This window comes from Lepisma saccharinum, chromosome 20 (assembly GCF_977018435.1).
Source record: "Lepisma saccharinum chromosome 20, izLepSacc3.1, whole genome shotgun sequence".
Lineage (NCBI taxonomy): Eukaryota > Metazoa > Arthropoda > Insecta > Zygentoma > Lepismatidae > Lepisma > Lepisma saccharinum.
The window spans coordinates 22,054,947-22,081,995 of NC_139248.1; the positions used below are offsets into that span (position 1 = coordinate 22,054,947).

General features: G+C 34.9%; 1 protein-coding gene across 5 annotated transcripts in view; it reads left to right on the plus strand.

The window, feature by feature from the left end:
* uif (sushi, von Willebrand factor type A, EGF and pentraxin domain-containing protein uif) overlaps positions 1-27,049 on the plus strand; it is a 227,839-nt gene that overhangs the window by 128,438 nt on the left and 72,352 nt on the right. For all 5 annotated transcript variants that reach the window (XR_014443858.1, XM_083142169.1, XM_083142172.1 and 2 more), the window contains 13 exons: positions 278-437; positions 2,859-3,063; positions 4,545-4,714; positions 6,300-6,468; positions 7,844-8,023; positions 11,232-11,414; positions 12,839-13,021; positions 15,326-15,502; positions 16,448-16,650; positions 18,130-18,297; positions 20,373-20,516; positions 22,101-22,219; positions 24,615-24,807. Coding sequence is in view for 4 of the 5 variants with exons in the window: in XM_083142169.1 (XP_082998295.1) it covers positions 278-437; positions 2,859-3,063; positions 4,545-4,714; positions 6,300-6,468; positions 7,844-8,023; positions 11,232-11,414; positions 12,839-13,021; positions 15,326-15,502; positions 16,448-16,650; positions 18,130-18,297; positions 20,373-20,516; positions 22,101-22,219; positions 24,615-24,807 (2,254 nt within the window). In the remaining variant the exon portion in view is untranslated. The remainder of the gene's footprint in view (positions 1-277; positions 438-2,858; positions 3,064-4,544; positions 4,715-6,299; positions 6,469-7,843; positions 8,024-11,231; positions 11,415-12,838; positions 13,022-15,325; positions 15,503-16,447; positions 16,651-18,129; positions 18,298-20,372; positions 20,517-22,100; positions 22,220-24,614; positions 24,808-27,049) is intronic.

Below are 27,049 nucleotides of genomic sequence, written 5' to 3' on the forward strand. Positions count from 1 at the left end.
TGCTAAGACTCCAGGGGTCCCAAGTTTGAATCCCTCCATGGGGATGGGTCTTCATCAAGTTAATCATCTTAAATCACCCATCCCTATCTTTGTGATTAGCTAAAAGTGCCAGAAAACCAAAGTAAAATAAATCAAACCAATTAATCAAAATGATAACAGTAAATTACAAGTTGCAAAGACAGCATTATAATAAATATTGAGTTCTGCTTATCAGATCTATAAAACCCATTATCTTTAAATGTTCGTTGTTTTAATGTGTTCCTGTATTTGTCAACAGAGCATCATGGAAAACAGAGCCACAGACATGTGGTGGTGTTCTCAGGGCTACTCCACAACCTCAGGTGCTGACATCTCCCGGTTATCCCCAGAACTACCCTGGAGGCCTCGAGTGCTTGTATATCATCACAGCTCAGATTGGAAGGATTATGACTTTGGAGGTTTGGTTTATACTATTTTTATGCTACTGTTTTGTTAGGTACAGAATACTGATCAGGTCAATAATGGGCTGGAATAGTATTATATCCTTTTGCACATCAGGAGCCATAGTGTTGAGAAATGTATAAGGTTCAGTTGTGTTTTAGAATGAACATGAGTTGCAGTCAAGTTCCATGAATTTGGCAAAAGCCAATGTGGAAGGAGTGAAAAGGTAATAAAATTTGTGATAAAGCTTTTATAAACAGTTGATTCTCAAAATATGTATTTATGAGGTGTGGCTAGAAAAAAACCGGACTGTTGCTACAAAATCTTTTATTGGTTATATTGTACAATGCGAACATTATCCCCTTCAAAGTACTCCTCTGCACTATCAACACCCCGCTCCATACGAATCTTCGATTGCTGGAAGCAGTGCTGGAAATCATTTACTGAAACCATGTTCATGACCTCCATTGGTTTTGTTTTTACAGATTCTACGGTTGTAAATCTGGTTCCTTTCAGTGCTGATTTGACCTTTGGGAATAAAAAATGTCGCACAGAGCAAGATGCGAAGAATAGAGTGTATGTTCTAACACTGTGATCTCATGCTTGGCCAAAAAAGCCTTGACTGACAATGCCGTGTGGGCAGGAGCATTGTGCTGATGAAGAATCCATGACTTGCTTTTCCATAAATTAGGTCGTCGCCTTCTTACTTGCTCACGAAGGGTCGTCGGCACAGTGATGTAATAATGTTGGTTATTTTGCAATAGCTCGAATACTCGAGCAACAATCTTTTCGAATCAGTTCACCGAAATTTGCAATGTTTGAAACCACTCAAACACTTGCATGCATGATAAACACTCATCTCCGTACACTTCCTTCAACAAACCATAAGTTTCTGTGGTGGATTTTCAGAGTTTCATAAGAAACTTTAAATTGATACGCTATTCAACTTTCACACTTAACATTTTTCCAATGGAGCACAGATATACAGTTCACTTCGTCCACAAGCTACAGTGGAACTGAGCGCTGCTTAGCCTGGGCAATCACACAGTTGATAGACAGGATATCACGTTATACACTCATGGACCGCTTGACCTTGACGTGCTTGCCGTTTGTCGACAGCAACATCAATCCGGTTTTTTCTAGCCACACCCCGTATATAGCACATTATCTAATGATGAAAGCACCTGAAATGATGGAAATATTTCACTTCTAAAGTATATATAGCGAATTCCCAATTTTATGTTCTTGAATTCTGGATTTTACATTTCCCTGCATTTTTCTGAGAAATGTAACATTGAGGTTTGACTGTAATTGGCAAGGAGAAAACCTAACCATTCACTAGTAATGAACTAAAAGTTTCTTGTGAAAGGTTGTGTTAGTGAATATGTTGCATAGAAAAATTTAAATATGTTTCTCGTCATAATTTATTAGATGATCATTTGTAAGGTCTGAAGTGCACATTTACCATTCGGCTTGACTTACAGTTTTCACTTTTTTAATGCTTCAGTGTTTTAATTCCTGGAAATTTCTTTGACAAAGGACCTGAAGTGTTCAAAAGATGAGAGGAGAAACCACACAAAAATACACCAGTTTTAACTTATTACTGCATGATTTTTAAATATAAGGGTTGCCCAAATGAAAGTGAGACTGTTTTTTCTGTAATGATTTATTGGTTGGAATATATGAACATACAGGAACTAAAAGTGTGACGTCCATGGGTCACATATCCTCTACACATAGTCACCTTGTCTGTTCAAGCAAGTGTCCCAGCGCATCGCAAGGGTATGGATACCCTGAGCAAAGAATGGTAAATGGTTGACTACGGAACCAATCTTCAACTGCATCACGGACCTCAGCATTGTTGGCGAACCTGATGGCCTTTAGAAAGTTTCTTAGTGGCCTGAAGATGTGGTAGTCTCAGGGCGAGAGATCGAAGCTGTAGGAGATGGTCGAGGACTTCCCAGAGGAAACGCCGCAGCAGATCACGGCACACCTGTGCAACATGAGGGTGTGCGTTGTCGTGCAACAGAAGAACCCCATTTGACACGTCCATCACGAAATTCACCACACCATCTGAACACTGTGCTGCGTGACAGACATGCATTCCCATACACATTCTTCATACGATAATAAATTTTGGCTCCACTAACACCTTCTGCCTTCAAAAATTGAATAACTGCTCGCTGGGCCCGTTTGAGCAAATCCATGTTGCGAGTGTGCTTCTGCGCATGTAAACAACACAGTGACCATACCAGGTATGCATATGATGTATACAACGCCACCTACCAGAGCAAACACAAAGCTCTGCGTAGTTAAGCTACGACAAAAGTCTTAGTTTCATTTGGGCAATCCTTATATATACACCATTTTAAATAGTTTTTTGTTGAATTAATTGTATATACTGTTATAACTGTGCACTAAAAGAGTTTGTCTTGCAGATTGAGGACTTGGACTTGGAAGCAAAGCGTGATTACATCTTGGTAAGGAATGGCGACACTCCGAAAGACTTGCCGATTGCTCAGCTGACAGGAGCCACCGAGGACAACCCCCGCCTGGTGATGTCAACAGGAAACAAGCTCTATCTGTACTTCAAGACAAGCTTAGGGGATTCCAGAAGGGGATTTAGGATCAAATACTCACAAGGTAAGTTATCTCGTTCTATGTTTTAGAAGCTACATTGTGATTCTTAGCATTAAAATAAAAATTATCTAATACAACATGGTGGAATTGTCTTTGTTATTCTTATGAAAAAAGTGACCTTTTAGGTAGATAGGATCTGTTTTTCCTTATGTTTTGTCAGTGTTTCACTGACAAGTGTAGATAAGAAGGTGTGGAATTGAGATTGAGAAAAATGTATGAAAGGCATGTAATCATAATTGGGAATAACAATGTGGATAACAGATATATATTTATCCATTATCCACAATTTCAGTAACTTTCGAAATGAATATTAGGTAACATCTGGTTATTTTCCCCAGCTTTTCTGCCACTTGGTTAATTGCAGTGATGAGCATAGGCGTATGTACGGGGTGTGCCCTAATGTGCTGCTTTATCAAAGAGAATTAAAGACAGATATTTCAATAAGAGACAAAATAAGCGGCAGTTTGTAAGAAGTTGAAAATGTCATTACTTGGTACAAACGTGTGCATTATCGTTGATGAAACGAGTGTCTATAGATTTTCGATTTTTTTATGTCATTTGAGAAAGAAGATATATACTGCATTCTACTCTGTACTGCCGCGCCTTTCTTCTATACCTGTCACAAGCTGCACGTGAGAGAGAGCTTTCTCCAAGCTTACCCAAGTTAAAACTAAATTAAGAGCAACTCAGAAGCAGGATAGATTGGAAGCCCTGCTCTTGCTATTTGTGGAACAGGAAAAAGCTTAGTTTATTGATGTAAATGAAGTTGTTGTTGAGTTTAAGAACATTGTACCTTTTGACGGACGTTTGTTGTTTTAGATGACGTGTATTTTGATGTATTTGTTTGTAACATTTATGAACATTTTGTGTGTGTGTAATTTCTATGTAATTTTATTTTTTTCTACTACATATATTCAGAAATTTCCAAAACTCATTTAGTGAATTTATATTCGTTTACAAACATCAGTGCAGTTAAAGAGCCAAGTGATTGTGTTGCAAAATATGCTATTAAAAAGCTACAAGACCTCATTTTTTTTCTTTGTGCACACCCAAATATAAAGTTCTAGCTACGCCTATGGTGATGAGAATAAATCATGAATTTATGAAATAGTTGCTGACCTCCATAGTGGAGTGGTTAGCACAGAGCCCTACAATGCTAGTGGTCCCAGTTTCGAATTCTGACCTGGCCATGGGTGTACTTCGTGAGTGTCCCTTCATCAATTTAATCATATCTTCACTTGTCCTCGTCTTCGCAACTAGCCAAAGTGGCAGAAAAGCAAAGTAATATAATAAAAATCAATCAATCAATCATTCTTGAAATGGATGATGAGACAAATAAAATTAGCACTCCACTAATTTCTGGATAATGTTAAATCCAGTTATTCATACTCTGTATATCACACAAAACAAAGCAAATCGTAAGCTATGTTACAAAGAAAGTTTAACTTTCGCCATTAAGAGACAAATATGTTCATTTGTTTTAGGTTGCAGAGCCACAATCAATGCCCTGAATGGCACCTTCACTTCTCCTGCATTTGACCTTGCTGACTACCCAAGCAATCAGGAATGTCTGTACAGAATCAAGAAGCCAGGTGGAGGACCATTGTCACTGAAATTTGACCAGTTTGACATGCATCAGTCAGATTACGTCCAGGTAAGCATGTTCTGTATGAATGCCCTTTCCAATTAATATAATACTTGATTTTCACTAAAAAAATATTGTAGAATTATCATTATACTGTTCGTTAAAGACAGTATTGGGAGGATTATTATTGTAATTAAAAGCTTCTGTAAAATTGCCTTTCAAAGTTCACTTAGGTACAGGGACTGATTGCATTTCTGATGCACTATATGAACGCTCTATTGGTAGGGCTCCCTACCCCTACTAGGTTTCTTTACCAATATTTTGCAATTATTCATCTAAAAGTATTCTTATACTTGAATAGTAATAAATGTTACTGATTATATTTTAATTAAACCATACTTTACTCTTTATGCCACCATTATTAGGAATAAATAATATAAGTGATTAGTTTGCATTTATTTTTATTCTAGCAAATGTATTTTTTATAAACATACATATTTTACAATATTTACAAAATTTCCTCTGTTATATATTTTATTTCTTCAGCATTTTCTTCTCACTGCATTCACAGTGTCCAATGTTCGAAGCAACATTGTATCTTTTTTTATGTCAATTTTTTCTGCAATTTTTATTAAACTAGCCTTTTCAATCATACTGTGTATGTGTGTGAGATCAGGATGGTTAAGGAGGGGCAAAGGTTTAAAAACTAGGTATATAACGGTGGCGTATTCTGAAAATTTGACCTGGTTTACCGCAATGATTCTTATTTATTATTAGAGGCATGCAAATTTCGTTTTTGACAAAAACACGAAATATGAAATAACATGCTGGAATGTTCATATTTCATGTTTCTGAAAGGTGTGAGGTGAAAGGTGTTTTGTCACGAAATAATGCAAAATGAACTGCAAAATGCGAAATATACTCTTAAACACGAAATTTACCATCTATATACCGACGTGACACTTTCTGAAGTCTGAAGTATCCTGTGAGTTATGCAATTCACGGAAAATTGATTAATTCTGCTGTAAATATTTGAGAAGCCTAGCCTAGCCTAGCCTAGCCGTTTAGATAGGAATAAACTTAATACTCTGGTAACGACATAAGTGTACTATTAGAAGGGATATGTTTATTTTGTGTAATAAGTGCAGTTTTTAAATCAAATTTAGGATTATATTCACAACTTTAAAACCAAAATGTCATTTTATATAGCACTTTTGATGTGATTATTCACTGCTATAACACCAAAATTTTATTTTATTTACCGCTTTTGAACCTGAAATCGACTGTTTTTGTACCGAAATTTTGCTTTCTTATTTACTAAAAATATGTGCCTCTATTTATTATATATTACATCTTTATTATGTATTTTTGTTTGATATTCAGGAATACATTTAACGTGATTGACGCTCAGACAATTTTCTCTCATTTTTGTTTCTGGCATTGTCACTGTCTTCAGTGGATTCAGCACAGATTTGTTGATATCTATAGAAAAAATTCTGGCTTCAGATTTGATGCTTGTGTTTCTAGCATTGTGTTAATAGTTAAGATCAACGGTGATTCCTACTTGAAGTATGAAAAATTTACCAAGATTTATTTATGTCGATGGAGCCAGTGTAACACTAACTGATTTTTATGATTTCAATGCTCATTTCAGGTGTATGATGGCTCAACAACAAGTGGTTTGAGATTGCATCCAGGAAATGGGTTCAGCTCAAACAGCTTGCCTCGGATAACCCTCACAGCTTCCAGTGGAGAGATGCTGGTTCGCTTCGTCACCGATGCACTTCACAATGGCAGGGGATGGAAGGCCACTTTCTCAGCAGGTAAATTGTTTTCACTGATTGATTTGGTTGTGTAATGATGCTAGACTGTTTAATGGTTAACATGATCTTAGTCTTGAAAACGTTAGAATATCAGCTTGTTTTGAAACCATTTATTGCCTTATTCAAATAATGCTGTCATTGTTTTCGTAGATGTTTTACTGAACTGACTATCAGTGTACAGGCTCTATCTTCCTAGTGATGTTACAGTATCTAGACTGATGTAAATTATTACTTAACAAACAATAGCAGGGACTTTATGACAAAAACTTCTTACATCACGTGCAGCAACGTTCTTATTAAAAATCACACACAACACACAAACAGCACAATAAGAAACATGTTAAAAGTTTGTCAAAGTGTTCAAGTTTTTAAAGTGTTGCATATTGTGCTGATTGTTTTGCATAGTTTTTAACAAGGACTAGGGACTTTCTGATAGCCTAGTGACTAAAGTTGTTACCTTGTAATCAAGATGTCATGCATTCAATTCTCAGTGCAGGCACATGGCACATCTCACTTTAATCCATGGCACCGTTAGCCCATATGAGGATAAAGTGGCCAAAATACAATACAATTGCAATTGTAAACTAACATACTCATTTTGTACTATTTTGTAATAACGCAATATACCCAGCATGTATTTGAATTAGGATTTGTAAAAATCAATTAGTTAAATTCTTCACAATTGATCACATTATCACCTCTTGATAGTAATAAATTTGATTAAATCCTGGTGTTTCTTTCCATCGCTTTTCTATCACTTGGGCTCCTGCGTAGCCAAATGGTTAGCACTCTCGCTGTTCTGGGTTCAAAATTCTGCTGGGAACCTGTAAAATTTCGGTGTTGTCCAAGCATCATGATTACAATTGGGGATCTACTTCAAAAGAAAAAGTAACAGGGTCCAGTGTTGAAAGCCAGAAAACGCTGGCAACAGTATTCAATGTGCTGACCACACATCACCCAATCAAAAAGCTGCTTGGTAGGACTTGGCCCTTAGAGGGCTGTTATGCCATGGCATTAACTTTAGTTTAGTTTGTGTCACTTTTGGCTAATTGTTATCATGAGGATGAGTGGTGACTTGATGAAGTGACACTTGCAAAGAACACTCACTTCCAGCCTGGTACTCAACGATGGTGAGATCAAAAGTTGACCACTTAATATTCTGCCACTGAGCCAGCCACTCCAGAAGTACTATCACGTGTTCATATTTGCCAAACTAGACTTTGTTTTTTCATCTCTAACATGCTGTCTAAAATTCTTCAGCTGAGCAGAAATACCTGAATCTAAGATTAAATTTTTAGATGGGTTCATGCTAAAGGATTCCTGCATATATTTTTCTATATTGGATGAGAACATTTTTTTTTATTTTTCTTTACAGATTGTCCAACTTTGACACCAGGAGAAGGTGCACTGGCTTCTAGTCGAGACACAGCCTTTGGAACGGTCATAACTTTCACGTGTCCTCTTGGACAGGAGTTTGCTACAGGGCGTCCACGAATTTCCACACACTGCCTTCCAGGAGGAAATTGGTCGGTCACCTACATTCCACGATGTCAAGGTATGATATTTACTTTTTCTGTTTGGAATTCTGAAATGAAAATGGAAAATATTTATATTCGCTAAAGCCATACTTTAAAGAGTTAGCTTTGTTTGATTTTAAATTATGCTTTTACCTTTTGCATGCATTTTCAACTTGCAATTACAGTTAAATATTCCCCTGACATATTATTCAGTCCGAAAATAATTCGTTTTTGTACAAATTTTGTGTACAAAGTCATTATTTTAATGTATATTTTTGTTTGTGAACACCATGATTTTGAGAGAATGGAAATTAATTCAGTACGTAATTTTCTGTTATGTATAAATAAAAGGACTATTTAAATTCAGTGCAAACATGGTTAAAATTGACCCCTTATATACACAAATTCCACTTTATTTGCAGAAATTTAATTGGTTAGAATTTTTACATTTTTGAAATAGCCTTTTCTGAAACCTCAAAGAATTTAATTGTGAAAAGTACCACTTTTAAACATAAAGATATCCATAAATATACCTGGTGTTCTCCAGATGGTAAAACTCATAATCAGATAGATCATATTCTCATTGATAAGAGAAGGCATACTAGTATAATTGATGTTCGTACACATAGAGGTGCTGACTGTGCCAGTGACCATTATTTAGTAATTGCTAAATTAAGAGAGAGACTCTCAGTGATAAATCATAAGCAACAAAATCTAAAAGTTCTAAAATTTGATACAGGAAAGTTTACTGATGAAAGAATTAAGAAAGATTACCAAATTAAACTGTCAAATAGATTTGATGTTTTGCAGGATTTAAATGATGATGAAAATATAAATGAAACAGACGTAAATAAGAATTGGGAGCACATACGTAATGCAATAGAATCAGCAGCTAAAGAAAGTATAGGATACCATAAACCGAGAAAAAGTAAGCCATGATTTGATAATGAATGTCATAATCTAATAGAAATAAGAAATCAGGCTAGACTTAGGTGGTTAAATAACTCTGATGATATAAATCTAAACAATTATAATAGAATAAAGCGAGAAATTAACCGCACGTTTAGAAGTAAAAAAAGAGATTACTTGAAAAGCAAAATTAACGAAATTGAAACAAACAGCAAAAATAAAAATATCAGAGATTTATATAAAGGTGTAAATGAGTTTAGAAAGGGGTGGCAACCTAAAGTAAACTTGATAAAAGATAAAGACGGTGAATTTCTAGCTGACCCAAGCGATATTCTAAATAGATGGAAGAACTACTTTAATGACCTTTTAAATGTCCATGTAGGAGATAAATCAGAAGTGAATGAAGTACACACAGCAGAACCTTTAGTTCCAGAACCTAACTTGACTGAAGTTAAAGATGCTATTAAAAGGCTAAAGAATAACAAAGCACCTGGCATTGATTTAATACCAGCTGAGTTAATTAAATATGGTGGAAATTCATTAATATGTCAAATTCATAAATTAATTTGTTTAATATGGAATAAAGAAGAAATCCCTCAACAGTGGAAAGAATCCATAATTGTTCCTGTGTTTAAAAAAGGTGATAAAATGAACTGCAATAATTACCGTGGAATTTCTCTACTCTCAACAACATATAAAATATTATCTAACATTCTTTTAACAAGACTAACCCCATATGCTAATGAAATTATAGGTGATTATCAATGTGGATTTAAACGTAACAGATCAACTACAGATCAAATTTTTCACATCAGACAGACACTTGAAAAAAAATGGGAATATAATCAAAATGTCCATCAGCTATTCATTGATTTCAAAAAAGCATATGATTCGGTCAAAAGAGATAAATTATATAATATATTAGTAGAGTTTGGAATACCTAAGAAGCTTGTTAAAATAATAAAAATATGCACCAGTGAAACAGAAAGTAAAATTCGTGTGGGTAGTAATATGTCTGACAAATTTACAATTCATGATGGGTTAAAACAAGGAGATGCATTATCTCCATTGCTCTTTAATTTTGCCTTAGAATATGCTGTTAGGAAGGTAAAAGAAACTAAAGAAGGACTAAAATTAAATGGTGTGACCCAGTTGAGCATATGCAGATGATGTAGACTTACTGGGGGATGATATGAATACAATTAAAAATAATGCTAAAATATTTTTCAAAACTGCTAAAGAGATAGGTTTGGAAGTTAACAAAGAGAAAACTAAATATATGCTTACAGGCTGAAACCAAGTGTTAGGTAATAATCAAAATCTAATTATTGATAACAACTCGTTTGAACCAGTTTCCAAATTCAAATACTTAGGAGTAATATTAACAAATGAAAATTATATTAAAGAGGAAATAAAAAGTAGGCTTAATTCAGGAAATGCATGTTACTTCTCTCTTCATAAACTTTTGTGTTCTCGTTTAATATCTAAGAAACTAAAAGTTAAAATATACAAAACAGTAATTTTGCCTGTAGTATTATATGGATGTGAAACTTGGTCCCTTACATTGAAAGAGGAACATAAATTAAGAGTATTTGAAAATAAGATCCTTCGGAAAATCTTTGGACCTAAAAGGGATGAGGTGACAGGTGAGTGGAGAAGGTTACATAATTTAGAACTACATAATTTGTATTCATGTCCAGATATTATTAGAATAATTAAATCAAGAAGACTTAGGTGGGCAGGCCATGTGGCACGAATGGGAGAGGAAAGAGGAGTTTACAGGATTCTTGTTGGGAAACCTGATGGTAAGAGACCTGTAGGAAGGCCAAGACGAAGATGGAGGGACAACGTTGAGATAGACCTAAGGGAAATCGGTAGGGATGGAAAAGAGTATATAGAACTTGCTCAAGATAGGGAAAGATGGAAGGCCTGTGTTGCTGCAGCCATGAACCTTCGGGTTTAAGAAGGCTAGAGAGTTAGTTAGTTAGTTAGTTAGCCTTTTCTGAATGATGCCATTGTGCCACTCAAATCAGATAGGCAAATAACATACATTTTCACAAATAAAACCAGATTAAAATATGTGTTTCTAAGTGACAGTTAATTTGAGAACAGATACTTTTTCGTGTCAGATTTTAAAATATTTACTTTATTATTATAGGAATAAACTATTGAGTTTGTGTTTGTCATGTTATATTGAATTGATATAGCTTCACTTATAGATAAATTTTATATTAACACATTTCTATTATATCCAAAAATGGTTATATTACTGTAAAGAATACAACAATTATTAATCTCTTTTGTATATTTTTAACATACTTGGAACTTTTCTTGCAGAGGTGTATTGTGGTCCTGTACCTCAGATTGATAACGGTTTCTCTATTGGATCAACTAATGTCACGTACAGAGGACAGGCCATGTACCAGTGCTATGCCGGCTTTGCTTTTCCATCTGCGAAACCACTGGAATCTGTATCATGCACAGCTGATGGTCGCTGGGAAAAATTACCTACTTGCTTAGGTGAGTTTACTTTGTTATCATTTTAGCACTTCTAAAAACACATGAAAGTGACAATTGAACAAAAAGTTTACTAAATCTTAAGCAACATTCATGTTGAACTAGCATAGAAAATAAATATGATAAATCTGTATCTATTACATTCAAAAGGAACAATGAATCACGGAACAAGTACTAATAACAATGACAATGAATAACAATTATAATTAGTACATATACACACAAAAATGTGATACACTTTATTGTTAACTAACAAGGAAATTTCACATTATTACACAAATGTTCATAGTCATTGTTTTCTGAGGTTCTGTATGTGCCCTGGCAAATATGTATTTTGTTGTTGTTCAGGGTGTCTACCAGTCAAGAATGTCAAGAAATTATGCTTGTGGTTAAGAATTTTTGCTATTTTTTACATTTATAGTGAATATACATTTTTATATACCTGTACTGGGATTTGATAAAATTGAGTACTTGCAAATCTAAAATTGTATTGAGTTGTGGTTAAGATTTCTTCACTTTGTTTCTTAACAATTACATTCTTGTATGTGTGAAGTTTTGCAAAAATATCAAATAAAGCAATGTGTGCATTCCCCATCCAGAATGAAGTCTGAAGCATTAATTTTTAGAGGGATGGACTGATATGAAATTTTGGCCAATACCGATAAAGTACCGATATAAAATTTACTGATACCGATAATCGATATTCTACCGATCCGATATAAAATTAGAAATGGTCCTTGAAGAACCTGAAAGGTTCATTGACCTCTTTAATAAAAATGTGTGTTTCCAGGTGACTGCAGTGAAAAAGAAATTGCATATTTAGACATTTACTTTTTTAGAAAGTAGGACATGGAGATTATCCATAAAAATTACAACAAAATGACAGAATTTTGCACTAAATTATCAGATATATATCGATATATCGGATCGGTAAAATAATCGGTAATTTTACCAATAAACCGATACATCGATATGCCCATATCGGCCGATACTGATAGAGTACTGATTAATTGGTCCCATCCCTAATTTTTACATGTCTAAATCTAAATCTCTAAATCTCTTCTTGAAGTACAGCTTCAATTTTCATCTTAACCAGCCTTCTGGTAAAGAGTTTACATTTAATAAAAACATATCTTTTCTTAATTTCCAACTATACCTAAGTAGGGGGCAATTAAATAAATTCATGTATATTTCACAGCCAGGGCCCTGGGTTCGAATCCCAGCCTGGGATTGAGTGTTTGTGAATGTCCCTTCATCAATTTCATCACATCATCACTCGTCGTGATTAGCCAAAAGTAGCAGAAAAGTGACGCTAGATAACACAAATCAAATAAAATCGAATCAAATATTTCACAGGTTCAATTAAATGACATCATGTAGGTACTAGTTTTACTTCCAGTCTAATTTAATGTTTCTTTATCCATTAGCATCCCAGTGTGCCCCTCTGCCGGAGACACCTCGTGCGAACCAAACGATACTGAATGGAGGAGGAAGAAGCTACGGCACCATTGTCCGGTTTGAGTGTGAGCCTGGGTACTACAGGAGTGGCCACCCAGTCATTCTTTGCATGAGCAATGGCACGTGGTCTGGAGATGTTCCAACATGTTCTCGTAAGTTTTTTTGTGAAAAATGGAAATGATGAAATTAAGTGTACAGACATGAACTGCTCCTCAAGAACAAAAACCAAACAATATGTGCATTTGAGAACTAAATGATTGCTTTAGAATGAGCGTGTAAAAGGTGATACTCCATACCAACAAGAACAAAACATGCACAAATATGCAATTAAAGAAAACACCACACATTAATATACTGGCATGAACCTCATTAGCCTGTGTGGAGAAGTTGAGAGAACATCTTTTACATGCTAACATGGAAAGAAACCCAAATGTCTGTGGTTACATGCTTTATTAAAACATTATCAAGCAGGCTTCCATTACAGAAAATAATATTTTGTATAAACGATCCTTGCATGCAAAATTTCTCTAATTAGCAGATCTAAGAGACCAGGAAAAGTGATTTTTTTTTTAAAAAAAATACTGTCTTCGAGATTATTTCACACAGAAATTTTGTGTTTAAAAAGAAAAATCCTTTGAGAAAAATTGGGACAGTTTGATACCCCCTCCCCTATGAAGACATGCGTTCTCAGAAGTCAATACTCAATTTTAGGTACAAATAAATAATTTATTTTGTAAATGTAGAGTTCTCATGAGAACTCCAAGAAGGTCTTAATCCCCATTGTCCTTGTAAAACCAGCCATGTGTATTTCTAACATCATTGTGGAAAGAACTTTGTCTCTGTATCTCTGTAGATTCTTGTGATATGTACGTCTATTATTTTCCTGTAGTTTACGGTTATTACAAGCATAAGAAAACAGTTTTTCATTGTGACGTTTCAGGAGAACACACGCTTGCTTCATCAGACATTTATTTTCAAAATGAAAATGCTTGTAATAACCATAAACTACAGGAAAATAATTCTACAATGCAAGGAATGCGTACATACAAGAAAAACTATGTACTTCTATACTTCACTGCTTCCTTACTGCTGTTCGTACCTATAACACCATTAAGCCTTGTTTCCATTATATGAAAAGCTCAATATGCTGACCAAGGCAGTAATTTATTTTATTATAAAACATAAACTAAACGTAACGTTTCAACCTTCTAGCAAGGTCTTCTTCAGACTCTGCACCAAGTACAAATGTAATAAGGTACAAAAACAGGACAATATATAGACACAAACATTACTCCCCTCCAGTCTATTAGAAAGTTGTTCTGGAACATTCTAGCAGGTGGCTTTCCCTTGTCAACTGTACTTTCACCTAAAAGGCTAAACATATTTACTTCCATCTAGAATGTGGTTGGACTCTTTATCTCACGCTCTTTTTCCTTCATTCTTCTTCCTACCTGTTTGTGTTACATCGTCTTCATCATCATCATTTGATTGACTCACACTGCGTATTTTTGAGATTTCTAGCCAAAGTTACAAAGTTCAGGTAATATGATCACAAGCAAATTATGTAACATGATGATTACTAACATCCATTTTCTTTGAAACACTATTGACTTCTTACTGAGTGCATTTGTACATTTTGGTCTTACGATAGTATGACGTGTAAATAATCGTGAGGGTCATGAGTGTTTAAAATTACATTATAATCCGATGTTTTATAGTGAAACTATAAAGTATCCAAATAACTGTAGTGCGAGGCTCAGGGATTATGTAGATATTGATATCGGAAATGGAACCTGAACGCATAATAAATTGTTAAATAAAATATCTCTATATTGTTGTCTTAAGTGGCATTGAAAAAATAAATGATTGAACGATTGTATAGCTTCTCCGCATTGACAGGAAGTTGAAGACACAATTTTTAAACATGCTAAATGCTATGCTGATTAACTAAAACATGACTTATACAAATTCTTAATATAAAAACAACCATTACCTGAGGCAGATTCATGTTTTGATACAAGGTCTTTGATTACTGACTTGAGCATGCCACTTATAGGTTGTAGTATTTTGTAGTTCTTTTTTGCACCAGTCATTCCATTGCTTTTGTAGTTTATATTTTACTCTAGGTAAAAGATAGGTAATCGAAGGTCCCCCGGCCCCCATGGCTCTGCTAGCCACATATCCCAAATAATATGAGATAACAGCCCCACCCTAAGGAATTGGCATGGATGCCACTGGTTAAGATCTTCAATTTTGATGTGCAAACTGAGAAGTATTAAGCAATGGGAGTTACAATCCGTAATCAGGTGTTATGATGGTTGAGAGTCACACGTTTGGTCTTTTATCTGAAATAGTACTGCTGTGCAAATATATTGTGATTATGTGAATGTGTTTTCATGTAAAAAGCAAAGGCTTTTTGCTCAGGCTGAACTCATTTATAACCACTTCTTTTGTAGGTGCCAGGTGTTATGATTTCCCAAAGATCGGGAATGGATTCGTGACAGATATTACAAGAGAATACTTCTTCGGTGACGAAGCTAGAGTTCAATGCCAGAAAGGTTATAAACTGGTCGGTTCAAACATAATCAAATGTGGAGGTAGCCAAGAGTTTGAGAATTTGCCAACATGTGAAGGTGAGTTAAAAATCTTTCTATGTGAGCAAGGTGTAATGTAATGATAGTCATGTAACGTGAATGCATTTTCAAATTTACTATACTTCTCCATGACTAAAGTCAAATTGCTGTGTATACAAAAAGGGCTTTGTTCAATCTTTACTGTATTTTCTGAGATTCATCTCTCTCCCTCTGAGATGTGTACCAAGGGGTCTAAGATTCGATACCTGGTGGAACCACATAGTGATTCGAATCCCACTGAACTGTAGGTCCAGTGCCAATTAGTCTTTTTGTGCATAAAAATGGACTTAAAACAAAACTCAAACTCTCTGAGATGTGTGCCATATTATATTTAATTTGTTTAATAATGAAGTCTAGTTACTGGATATTGTATGATTATTATTGTTGTTTACAAAGTGAATATAAGAGTTCTGTTGATATATGATGGAAGGATAATCTTGAAGTGGTTGTTTTCTTTTGACAATCCAGGACCTTTTTCTCTCCACACAATATTTTTCATTTGTTTAAATCTGTTTATATTTCAAAGACATGTCACATTTTATAAGCAAAATGCTTATTCAGAATGTAAATTTGAAACTCATATCAGGAGTCTGTGAAGAAATTATTTGCACAATGGTAGAGAAGAGGAGAAAGAGAGTACACAGAGTGAAGCAGCAAATAGCTGGTAGCTGTGGTTACATTGCCCCCTCCAAGCAATCCTTTCCCTCTCACATATTCATTGGTCAAGCCCTTTTATATATATATATATATATATATATATATATATATATATATTAGCATTTACTGTGTTTGAATCTTGTTTAACTTGTAATTGCATTGTTATAACTACAGGTTTGTTAGCAAATATTGTAATCTACTATGACATTGTGCATTAGTGAATGTGTTTCAAACTGAATTCACATACTGTGACACAATGTAAATTGGTTTTACATTATTTTTCCCCAGATGTGAATGAATGTTCCACATCCCAGTGTGACCTGGCTTCAACCGACTGCATCAACACGGCAGGCTCCTTCCACTGTCGCTGCAGGTCAGGTTTTGCTCCGAACTTGGAGTGCCGGCCAGTCGGAGATCTTGGACTGAGTACAGGAGGAATCCCCGATGACTCCATATCAGTCTCAGGGGTTGAGCGGGGATACAAGAAAGAGGTGATAATCTTTGAGTTCCTTTTGATTTTTGATTGCATTGTAATACAAATGTATGATAATGTTTTATTCTAATTCACATAAATTTTTGGAAAAAATTAAAGTATATTATAGCTTAACTACGTAAAAGTAATGCAAAAATTGTGATACAAGTAGAGAACAAACCTGGATCTTTTCTCAGTTTGTGCCTATGCATATGCCTTATACCAGCATTTTGCATAGTGGATAAGCTGCCGCCTTGTAATCAAGGGCTCCTGGGCTCAATCTCTGATGAAGAAACCTATCACAGTGGTTCAGATCCTACTTTGGGTGCGTTCCAAAAGTCTTAACGAAACGAACTCATTCAACGAAAATAATAACTAGGCTCGTGAATCTGGTGAAACTAGTTATTTTACAAACTTATGGGACACTCGAGGCGAAAACGCAGGTGCAGTGTTTTGTTTAGAGAAAGTTTCCACATGGCATCCAGCATAAGGAATGTCCTTATGGCAAAAATAAACTCTACTGGACACTGTTACTCATTTTAATCACATTCTAAGAACGGTTAAGGCATACTCATCTTGTGCATGTTGCTTCATATCGCTATCTGTTAAAATTATAATACATTTTCCGAACTAGTGCAGTTTGAATACATCAGCACGTGCATTGTCTGCATGCAGCAGACGATTCTCACCAAAGAAACCAGCCTCCTGGCCCGTGCGTTTGGTGAATCTCGTTCTTGTACGATATGCACGGAATGCAACTTTTGGGACTGCATAATGAAACTCACAAAATGCATGGAAGCACTTATGGGACAGCCAGTTACCATAACTCATTTAACGTGTTAAACTCGTGCGACTTTCGGAATGAGCCCCTAAACTGTAGGACCAATTCTGATTAGCCTATGTGATCAAAAAAGTGGACTTAAAAACAAACGAAGTATTTTGCATAGGGACAGATGAATCGATACTCTATCGGTATCAGCCAATATCGGTGCATTGGCAAAATTACCAATAATTTTACCGATCTGATATATCTATAAGTAACTTATAATTTAGTGCCATATTCTGCCATTTCATTATAATTTTTTATGGATATAAACATATATCTCCATTCCCTACTTGTTTGTAAAGTAAGTGTCTAAATATAGCTTCTTTTGCATTGCAGTCATCTAGTAACATACATTTATTCAAGAGGTCAATGAACAATTCAGCTTCTTCAAGTACAATTTGGAATATTATAGTGGATCTGTAGAATATCAGTTATTGGTATCGGTAAATTTTATATTGGTACTTTATCGGTATCTACAAAAATTTCATTATCGGTGTCCTGGATGTGAACCCTGGATATTACATTGGGTATAAAGTCAATGAAGTTACTCTTTCTGTTACCAATGTTGCTACCAGTTGCATTTGGTCAGGATAATAATTTCCCTTTGTTTTGTTCAAATTATAGATTTAGGTAAACAAATCGTTAATTTGCTATGGTAATATCTGCTTCCAGATGGTGAGGTTGAACAGCATCGGTGGATGGTGTGGCAGCAGTTTTGAACCTGGCGCCAACTGGGTAATGTTGGACTTCAGAGCACCAACAATAGTCAGGGGTTTCAGGACTCAGAGCGTTGCAAGAGCTGATGGAAATCTCGCCTTCACCTCTGCTGTCAGAATCCAGGTAGGTGTAGACACTAAATTGTAATTTTGTGTATAATGGTTTGATAATTTATATTGTCATGCCTCAGGTACTTATTTTTTTTTTTTTTACTGAGATTAGTGAGTATGGAATTTAAAGAATGAGCTACTTCAATAATGCATAGCTTTATTTGATGCTCAGATGAGCAAATTCCAGTGAGAAGCATATTAACCGGGTTATATTTAAGCAAACCACATTTCTTTCTACATGCGACGAAGAGTGAAAATAGTACCCTGATGAATGTGTGTTAATTCTCTTCTTATCCTTATTCTCTTTTGTACAATTTTACACTTTTTTTTAAAGAAAATAATGTTTGTCTAACCATTCATAGAAGATGAACACAAGAGTAAACGCAGAACATGTGAAAAGTAGAACTCTAAAAATTCTGACATTTTGTCGGCTTCCTGTTGGTATTGTCAAGAATACAATGGAAACCTTGCCAACAAAACATCAGAACTTTACGGTTTTATTTTTTACATGTGCTGTTGCCTTTTGTGCCATTGTTCTCTGACAGATGTAAGATGAACAGTCTGTCAGCATGTGTGTGTGTGTGTGTGTGTGTGTGTGAATAGTTGTATTTATTTTTAATTGACACAAATTGTCAACATGCATCATAGTTCGTTTTTTTTTAATTCATAAGTTTAATTTTTTTCCTAATAATAGCAGACAAAGTACTGTGCAATCAGCAGCTATCGTCTATTTCCTCAATTTTTCAACATAACATAGTTGTCTCCAATGGAAGGAGTCTATTGATAACTTCACATTTTTCTTGTTGAAATCAGCATCCTAGGAATAATTGGGGAACTCCTTTTGTGCATGTGACCAAGTTAAGGCTGGTGTAATACCTCAAAATATGTAAAGTGTTTTTATACTTGCATTTTCCATTTTTATGTAATTTTTCAGTCTATCTTGTATCATCGCAGTTATGAGAATGAATGATAATACCCACAAAGGAAGAAAGAAAAATATATTGAAGCTCTGATTATACATTACTAGATTTTGATTATTCTGCATCATGCATTAATTTTCCTAGTCCCAATGGAACGAATTGTTGTTTATTCTTTCCTGTATTTTATATTTTTCCACATTTTTAAGTTCTATTAGATGCGTTCCCCTGAAAAACATATCGAGCTGCCACTGCCATTGCAGTCATAGGTGTAGCTAGAACTTTATATTTGGGTGTGCACAAAGAAAAAAAATGAGGTCTTGCACCTTTTCAGTAGCATATTTTGCAACACAATCACTTGGCTCTTTAACTGCACGGATGTTTGTAAAGGAATATAAATTCACTAAATGACAGTGTTGAAAATTTCTGAATATATGTAGTAGAAAAAATCAAATTGCATAGAAATTACACACACACAAAATGTTCATAAATGTTACAAACAAATACATCAAAATACATGTCATCTATAACAAGAGACGTCTGTCAAAGGGTACAATGTTCTTAAACTCATCAATAACTTCATTTACATCAATAGACTAAGCTTTTTCCTGTTCCACAAATAGCAAGAGCAGGGCTTCCAATCTATCCTGCTTCTGAGTTGCTCGTAATTTAGTTTTAACTTGTTTAAGCTTGGAGAAAGCTCTCTCTCACACGTGCAGCTTGAGACAGGTATAGAAGAAAAGCGCTGCAGTACAGAGTAGAATGCAGTATATATTTTCTTTCTCCAATGACAACAAAAAATCGAAAAACTATAGACACTCGTTTCATCAGCGATAATGCACACGTTTGTACCAAGTAATGACATTTTCAACTTCTTACAAACTGCCGCTTATTTTGTCTCTTATTGAAATATCTGTCTTTAATTCTCTTTGATAAAGCAGCCCATTAGGGTGTGCCTAGGCACACCCGGCACACCCCGTAGCTACGCCTATGATTGCAATACTGTAACGGATAAAATGGATCTATCATTATTCTTTATCATGTTGCGTTGAAATGTTCAAGAAAAACATCATGCCCTATCTGCAGTTGAATATAATTCTACAAATTTTATAAACTCCTCTACCTTCTTGTATTGGTAAAAGTGTTAAGTTTTTCATTCTTGCTCTTCCAGTACACAGATGATTTGACTGATGCATTCAAGGACTACACAAACCCAGATGGAACACCTGTGGAATTCCGCATACTAGAACCCACATTGTCAGTTCTTAATCTGCCCATTCCGATCGAAGCTCAGTATGTTAGGTTTAGAATACAGGTAAGCAACTTAAAATCCTTTCACCATTGTCACTACAAGTAGAATTAAAGATAGGTGTACACTTTTGTTTAAAAACGTGGTCTTGCTCCATCCGAAGACTAATTTGTGTTTGTTTGTGTAGAAAAGATAAGAGCCTGAGAAAAAATGCACACCCTTAGTATTTGCATGCATTCTGTGGGTTGCTTATTCTTGTGGATATTCATTACAGAATATAAAGTTTGTATTTTTGTATAAGTTTTTAGATCTGAGACAATTACGATGCCAATGTATACCAACGACGGATACCAGTGGTATTGGTATCAGAAAGTAGTGGTTGGATTTTATTTACCAATACCAGTCGATACTTTTCTGGCATTTGGATCATTTATAGGGTCCATAAAAACGCTGTATGTCACTTTTGCAAAGTCTAATTATCCAGGAAGTTATGTAAAATTTCAAAGTTTTCATTGATTTTGTAGCAACATTATGTTAAAGAACTGTATTTTGTGATTACATAACAGGTATATTTTTAAACATTTTATAGCAATACTGGTAAATTGATGCTTATACAGTAAAACCTCGTTAATCTGGACTAATGGGGGGATAAGTTGACCGGTTTAACGAAAGTCTGGATTAACTGAAATAACCGAAAAGAACAGTAGAAAGTGCATTAAAACTCAGTTTATAGCAACAAAACACGTTTATTATGGTGTATTTAAAGGACATAGGCCTAAATACACTATACAGTACAGTACAAAGTCTGCGGGAAACAGAATTTTATCAGTGGTTGACTGCCTTTTCTTTGGGAAGTTCTCTTGTTGACTTCTAGCCACATTTAAAACCTTGAATTCTGCTTTATTTTTTATTTTTTTCCTTTTTGACTTTTGCCTGTCCGGATTAAGTGAAGGCCAGCTTATCTGGGTCCGAATTAACGAGGTTTTACTGTAATTGGGGTTGAATACTTTCAATATTTTCAACAACGTTTAATTAATTACAGAGAAACTTAGTACTCATGTTTTCCACAAAGTTGTTTGTAGTTGTTCTATTAATTTCATTCCAATTAGAACAATTAAAAACAGCTTGCAGAAAGTGTGAGTACTAAGTTTATCTGTAATTATTTACTACCACCCAAAATATGAACTTTTAATTGTTAACAATTTTCAAGCATCGGTATCAGTATTGGTAGGAATCTGTAAATATATCAGTATCAGAATGGATATCCATTCGAAGTGGTATCAATTCAGCCCTAGTTTTTATTTTTATTATTAGTAGTATTATTTAATTGCTTTTCTGCCACTTCTGACTAATTGATATGATGAGGATGAGTTATGCTACATGAAACTGACCAAAGGATACTCACAATGAACATCCATTTCCAGGTCGGGACTTAAGCCAAGGAACTTCAGTGGTGAAATTAAAAGTTACATGGTCAGCCACCAAGTCAGTATTATAAAATTTAAGAGCATTGGGTCTAGTTATTGCACATGCAGCAAAAATTATTGTCTCTAGTCAGATGTTTTCAACCTGAGAGGATGTTTCAATGCAATATAAACTAAATAATTATATATTTATATGTTCTAGTAAATGTGTCATATATTATTTCAGGACTTCGTTGGAGCACCTTGCTTAAGATTAGAAATTATGGGATGTACAAGATTGGAGTGCAGTGACATCAATGAGTGTGCAAGAAATAACGGTGGTTGTGACCAAAAGTGTATCAACAGGTAAGGCTGCAAAAATAAAATTCGTTTTGTGCTTTTATACGTATATGTACATTTTATCTTTGTTTCAGTCCTAGATTTTCATTGATTTAATTATTAGTGAGTACACTAATTTTCTGTAAATACTAGGGATGGACCGATATGAAATTTTGGCCGATACCGATAAAGTACCGATATAAAATTTGCCGATACCGATAACAGATATTCTACCGATCCGATATAAAATTAGAAATGGTCCTTGAAGAACCTGAAATGATCATTGATCTCCTTAATAAATGTGTGTTTCAAGGTGACTGCAGTGCAAAATAAGTTGAATATTTACACATTTACTTTTTTAGAAAGAAGGGCATGGAGATTATCCATAAAAATTACAACAAAATGGCAGAATTTTGCACTAAATTATAAGATATTTATCAATATATCGGATCGGTAAAATAATCGGTAATTTTTCCGATAAACCGATACACCGATATGCCTATATCTGCCGATACCGATAGAGTACCGATTAATCGGTCCCATCCCTAGTAAATACATTTAATGACATTCATAACTTCTGATGAAAAAGTTTTAGTTTTAAAAGCTTTAGGTTAAACATCACACTTTGCCATTGTTTTGCAGTAAAAGAATGCTAATCAGTGAATAAACAGGCTTTTATTTAGTAGGTCCCTTTCATTAGGCTTTTATTGAGCAACAATTTAAGATAATGAGTAACATAACATGGATTTCAACTCAAATATGTAACTTGCATTAATACTAATACAAGCTTATCATGATTTTAATTAAAATACAGATTGGAGAGAGGAAGCTTAAAAGATAAAAAATAATACCGGTAAGACAGAGATGAAATACAGTTTACCATTAGTTAAACTTTTGTATTTTTTTAACCCTAGCTGTATAATAATATGTCTGTTAATACTGTGATATTGTTTGGTATTATATTTTCACCATACATGAAAATACAGTAGAGCACAAAATTACTCCACATTACATGGAGTTAAGTTTTATGTATGTGAAAACAGAAGCTCCAATCTCAATCATCCCCAAAATTAATGTTTTCCAATTAACTAATGAGTGAATTCAATGATCTTCCTTTTGATATGCCTTTATCACCTTTTTAAATGTCCATGAGAAGGGGACAAAAATAACACTACAATGTGTGGTGTCTTTTCATGTTATATTTTGAAGTGATTCTATGTATTTTATTTACTGAAACAGAATTACTAAACAGAACTATGATTTTCCCCAGTACATGGTATTGACAGTGCCTCTTCAATATCTTACAATACATTTTGAAGGAGGGGGGTATGATTGTAAATCAAGAGTTACAGCTTCTTTTTACTACTCAGTGCTGTAATTTACCACCTTTTCATGTACCTGACATTTCCAAGCTGGCCCCAAGGTTAGACCAATTTCCTCCCATTTGGGTATACCAGACGTAACCAAGAATTTCATTTTGAAAAAGCTTTAAGCAAATCCATTTCTATTTTGACTATTGGATCTTCAATGATTGTTCACCGTGTTCGAAAAGTCCCCACACTCAAAGTTTGAGAATTTTTTACTTACAATTTATTGAACTTGTCAATGTAATGAATACATACATTTGTTAACTATATCTTGAAATTCACAAAAAATAATTTGTAAACTAAATGTGAGAAATACTGATATCTCTGAGGTTGGAAACACACTGCCAAGAAGGCAAACTACTTTCCTCGTGTTTACATATACAAAAAGAATATTGAAACTGAATTTGAAAGAATCATCCATTGCAGTTTTAGCTGGTGCCGGATCATTGGGAAATAGACTTCATTTCTCCACACATAAACTCATATGACATACTCAAAATATGTTTCCAACATAGCAATTTGCTATGTGCACGTAAAAATTAATGCCCACTGAGAAATGCAGCAACAGAACGCAACTGATGTGTTTCCGACGTCTCGGTGGCAATAACCTTTAAGATAACGTGCAGACTTTCCGTGCTTCGGTTCTGTGTGTTTCCGTGTAGTGGGTATTACACCATTTGATTTCAATAGAAGCAGACAACAGAAGTTCTGTTGCTTTCTGTTTCCGCATTTCTCTGCATTTCCTCGTGTCTCAGTGGGCGAAGTGCTTAAATTTCATTTTTGACAAATTGTTATAGTACGTCTCATACCGAGGACTGTAACATCGGATCTGCTCTAAATATAACATAAACTCGTTCTTCAAGGTCATACCAATCCCTACTGGCAGGCTTACCAACTCAACCAGATGAATGCCTTAGTAGCATTTTTTTTAAGTATGAGTGCAGATACTTTTCGAATGCACTGTACAAACAGTACATGCAACATGGTTTATATTCTTTTCAAATTGTCAATCATTACAAAATTTGAGTAGTTATATAACTACCTTTTTTTTCCAGTCCTGGAAACTTCTCATGTGTCTGCAATGTGGGCTACGAATTGTTCAAGAGAAATGGCACAGCAGGATTTGCCGTTGACACTTCGGAAACAGGTGAAAGAGATGGAGACATTTTCCAGCGTAACAAGACATGTGTTCCAGTTATGTGCCCCAAACTCCAGGCTCCAGAGAATGGTGTCATTCTCTCCACGAAGGTTAGTACGTTGCAAATAAAATATACTGTTAAACCTCGATTTTATGTACTTGGAGTTTACATTTTCCCATATTATATTGGGTTGATGCATAAGTTCATAGCATTTTTTTTTTCATTGTGGCAAAATTATTTTATTTGATACTCATTTGAGATGAACAAATCACAGAAATTAATCAGTAATATATTTTCTTTCATTGTCTATGACTGTCTACCAACGCTGGGGCAGTTTTTTGATTCCACGCATGAAGAAATAATTTTATTTGGGATTAAAAATGTCATCAAGCCAAGTTTGAAGAGCATTTTCATCAGCAAAGGAATTTCTTTGAAGATTGATGCATATTTCGTTTTTGACGAAAGAACGAAATTTGAAAAAACACATAGTAGTGTTAATTTTTCATGTTTTTGAAAGGTGTGAGATGCATTTTTGACAAGGTTATGTCACAAAATAATGCGAAATGAACTGCAAAAAGCGAAATTAACTCTTAAACACGAAATTTAGGGTTTATTTACCGACGCGGCACCTTCTGAAGTCTGAATTATCCTGAGAGTTATGCAATTCCTGGAAAATTGATTAATTCTGCTGTTAATATTGGAGAAACAAAAATTGATTCCTTTACACAGAAATAAACTTAATACTCGGATAACTACATAAATGGCCTGTTAGAAGTGAAATGTTAATTCTGTGGAATAAGTGTAGTTTTTAAATCAAATTTAGGATTATATTCACAATTTTAAAACCAAAATGTCTTTTTATATACCACTTTTGATGTGATTATTCACCGCTATAACACCGATATTTTATTTTATTTACCTCTTTTGAACCCGAAATTGACTCAGTTTTTATACCGAAATTTTGCTTTTTTATTTACCAAAAATAGGTGCCTCTATTGATTGATCAATCGATTTATTTATTCACCTTTTGGAATTGGACTGAGAGCTGAAAAGGCTGAGGGTGTAAGATCAGGAGAGTAAAGAGGATGTTGAATAACCTTTCAATCAAGCTCCTGGATAGCAACTTTTGTCATATTAGCGGAGTGTGGGCGTGCATTATCATGTTGCAGCAGCTCTTGATGCAGTATTCCTGGCCTACTCGCTGATTTGTATTGTTTTTTACTTAAAGTGTGCGGCATCCTGAACCATACCCATGGAATGCAAATGTTGCACAATGGTTGAATGATCACAGTTCATTACATTTGCTAATTCACGGGTCGACTGATGTGGATCATCTTCTATTGATTGATCAATCGATTTATTTATTCACCTTTTGGAATTGGACTGAGAGCTGAAAAGGCTGAGGGTGTAAGATCAGGAGAGTAAAGAGGATGTTGAATAACCTTTCAATCAAGCTCCTGGATAGCAACTTTTGTCATGTTAGCGGAGTGTGGGCGTGCATTATCATGTTGCAGCAGCTCTTGATGCAGTATTCCTGGCCTACTCGCTGATTTGTATTGTTTTTTACTTAAAGTGTGCGGCATCCTGAACCATACCCATGGAATGCAAATGTTGCACAATGGTTGAATGATCACAGTTCATTACATTTGCTAATTCACGGGTCGACTGATGTGGATCATCTTGGATTAAAGCATTTAAATGGTCTTCAGTAAAGCCCGATGGTCTTCATGAAATGACAATTACTACTTTCTTGCCCTGCTTTCCCCATTGCCATTCTCTCCATGTTTCAAGCTGCCTCAGCTTCCTTTGCTTCTCTGTTAAACTCGGGCAGAGGAATATGTCCGAAGTGTTCTTTTTTTTCCCACTTGCCACTTATTGTTCTTTAGCCCATAAATAACACTGTCGTCCTCCAAATCTGCATAATTGAATTTATATTCACAAGCGCAACATTGGCACTCCGATTGATGAAAGTTAATCGATAAACAAACTCGTAACACTGCAGTGTTGCCATACCAAATACAAACTCTACGAACTTATGCATCAACCCAATACATTCAAACTTCATGATCCCAATAATGTAAAATGATAATAAAGAGGGTCAAGCAGTCAAGAAGTTCATGATTCATGAAAGTCAAGAAAGAGTAAAGAAATCAACAAATTGGTCAAGAAGTCAATAAAAAAGTCAAGATATTATACTTGTGGTCAAGAATTTTTGCTATCACAATGACTGATTAATTTAGTTTAGTTTACTTCACTTTTCTGTCCCTTTGACTTATCACAAAGATAAGGATAAATAGCGGTAAGATAAGATGGATGAAGGGCACATGGCACAGTGGTTTGGATCCCACTTT